A 1,039-nucleotide genomic window follows, 5' to 3' on the forward strand; every position below is an offset into this window, starting at 1 on the left:
CGCAGAAAGATTCCGGTGCCCCCACCGGGACGCGAACCGGCAACCTTCTTGCTGCGAGGCAACAGTGCTACCAACTGCACCACCTTGCAGCCCTTTCCTGAATATATGTAGTTCAAATAATTTTCCATCTAAACATCTACTGACTCTGTTTGCAGATCTTACTCAGCATCATAGTGTGGCAATGAACTGCATCACTTCTAACTGTAATATTAACAATCACACTGTTGCTAAATGAAAACCTCTGTGGAAAACTGCACTGATTATTATTTTTATTTTTTTTTTACTTTAGAAGCTGAAGTTGTCAAGGAGAAGAAGGCTGAGCCAGTGACTCCTAAGAAAGGTTTGTCTCGCTTTTATTTTTACCCATATTATATAGAATACAGTTGTTTTTTCTGGTTTCTCACTTTTGTATAAACGTACATGAGAGTTAATCAGATCATTTATTATTCTAGCACCTGTTGTTAAGGCAACACCAACACCTGCTGAAAAGAAGAAAGGTATACAGAGGACCTGTGTGTCTGTAGTGTTTAGTTAAAACGTAGTTCTTGTAATAAATTACTTCTGCTGTAGAAAATTATTTGCACTATTTTTGGAAAATATTTTTTTCCTATGTAGTTTTATGTAGTTCAAATAATTTTCCATCTAAACATCTACTGACTACAATCTGCAACTCTGTTTGCAGAGTTTGCTCAACATCATAGTGTGACAATAAACTGCATCAGTTCCAACTGTAATATTAACAATCACACTGTTGCTAAATGAAAACCTCTGTGGAAAACTGCACTGATTTTTTTTTGTTGTTGTTTTTTTTAAACTTTAAAAGCTGAAGCTGTCAAGGAGAAGAAGGCTGAGCCAGTGACTCCCAAGAAAGGTTTGTATCCTTTCAGTCGTCCATATAACAGTAGTTTCTTCATGGTTTCTCACCTTTGTATAAACGTACATTAGAGTTAATCAGATCATTTATTATTCCAGCCCCTGTTACTGAGGCCAAACCAACACCTGCTAAAAAGAAGAAAGGTAAACAGCAGAAACATGTTTG

At 36.6% G+C, this 1,039-nt stretch overlaps 1 protein-coding gene across 1 annotated transcript in view; it reads left to right on the top strand.

Moving 5' to 3' along the window:
• LOC103353796 (axoneme-associated protein mst101(2)) overlaps window positions 1–1,039 on the top strand; it is a 35,746-nt gene that overhangs the window by 19,835 nt on the left and 14,872 nt on the right. Inside the window, exons 32-35 of the mRNA XM_008276942.1 lie at window positions 290–340; window positions 453–497; window positions 821–871; window positions 973–1,017. Of these exons, the coding sequence (XP_008275164.1) occupies window positions 290–340; window positions 453–497; window positions 821–871; window positions 973–1,017 (192 nt within the window). The remainder of the gene's footprint in view (window positions 1–289; window positions 341–452; window positions 498–820; window positions 872–972; window positions 1,018–1,039) is intronic.

Source organism: Stegastes partitus, unplaced genomic scaffold (assembly GCF_000690725.1).
Source record: "Stegastes partitus isolate 25-593 unplaced genomic scaffold, Stegastes_partitus-1.0.2 Scaffold83, whole genome shotgun sequence".
NCBI lineage: Eukaryota > Metazoa > Chordata > Actinopteri > Pomacentridae > Stegastes > Stegastes partitus.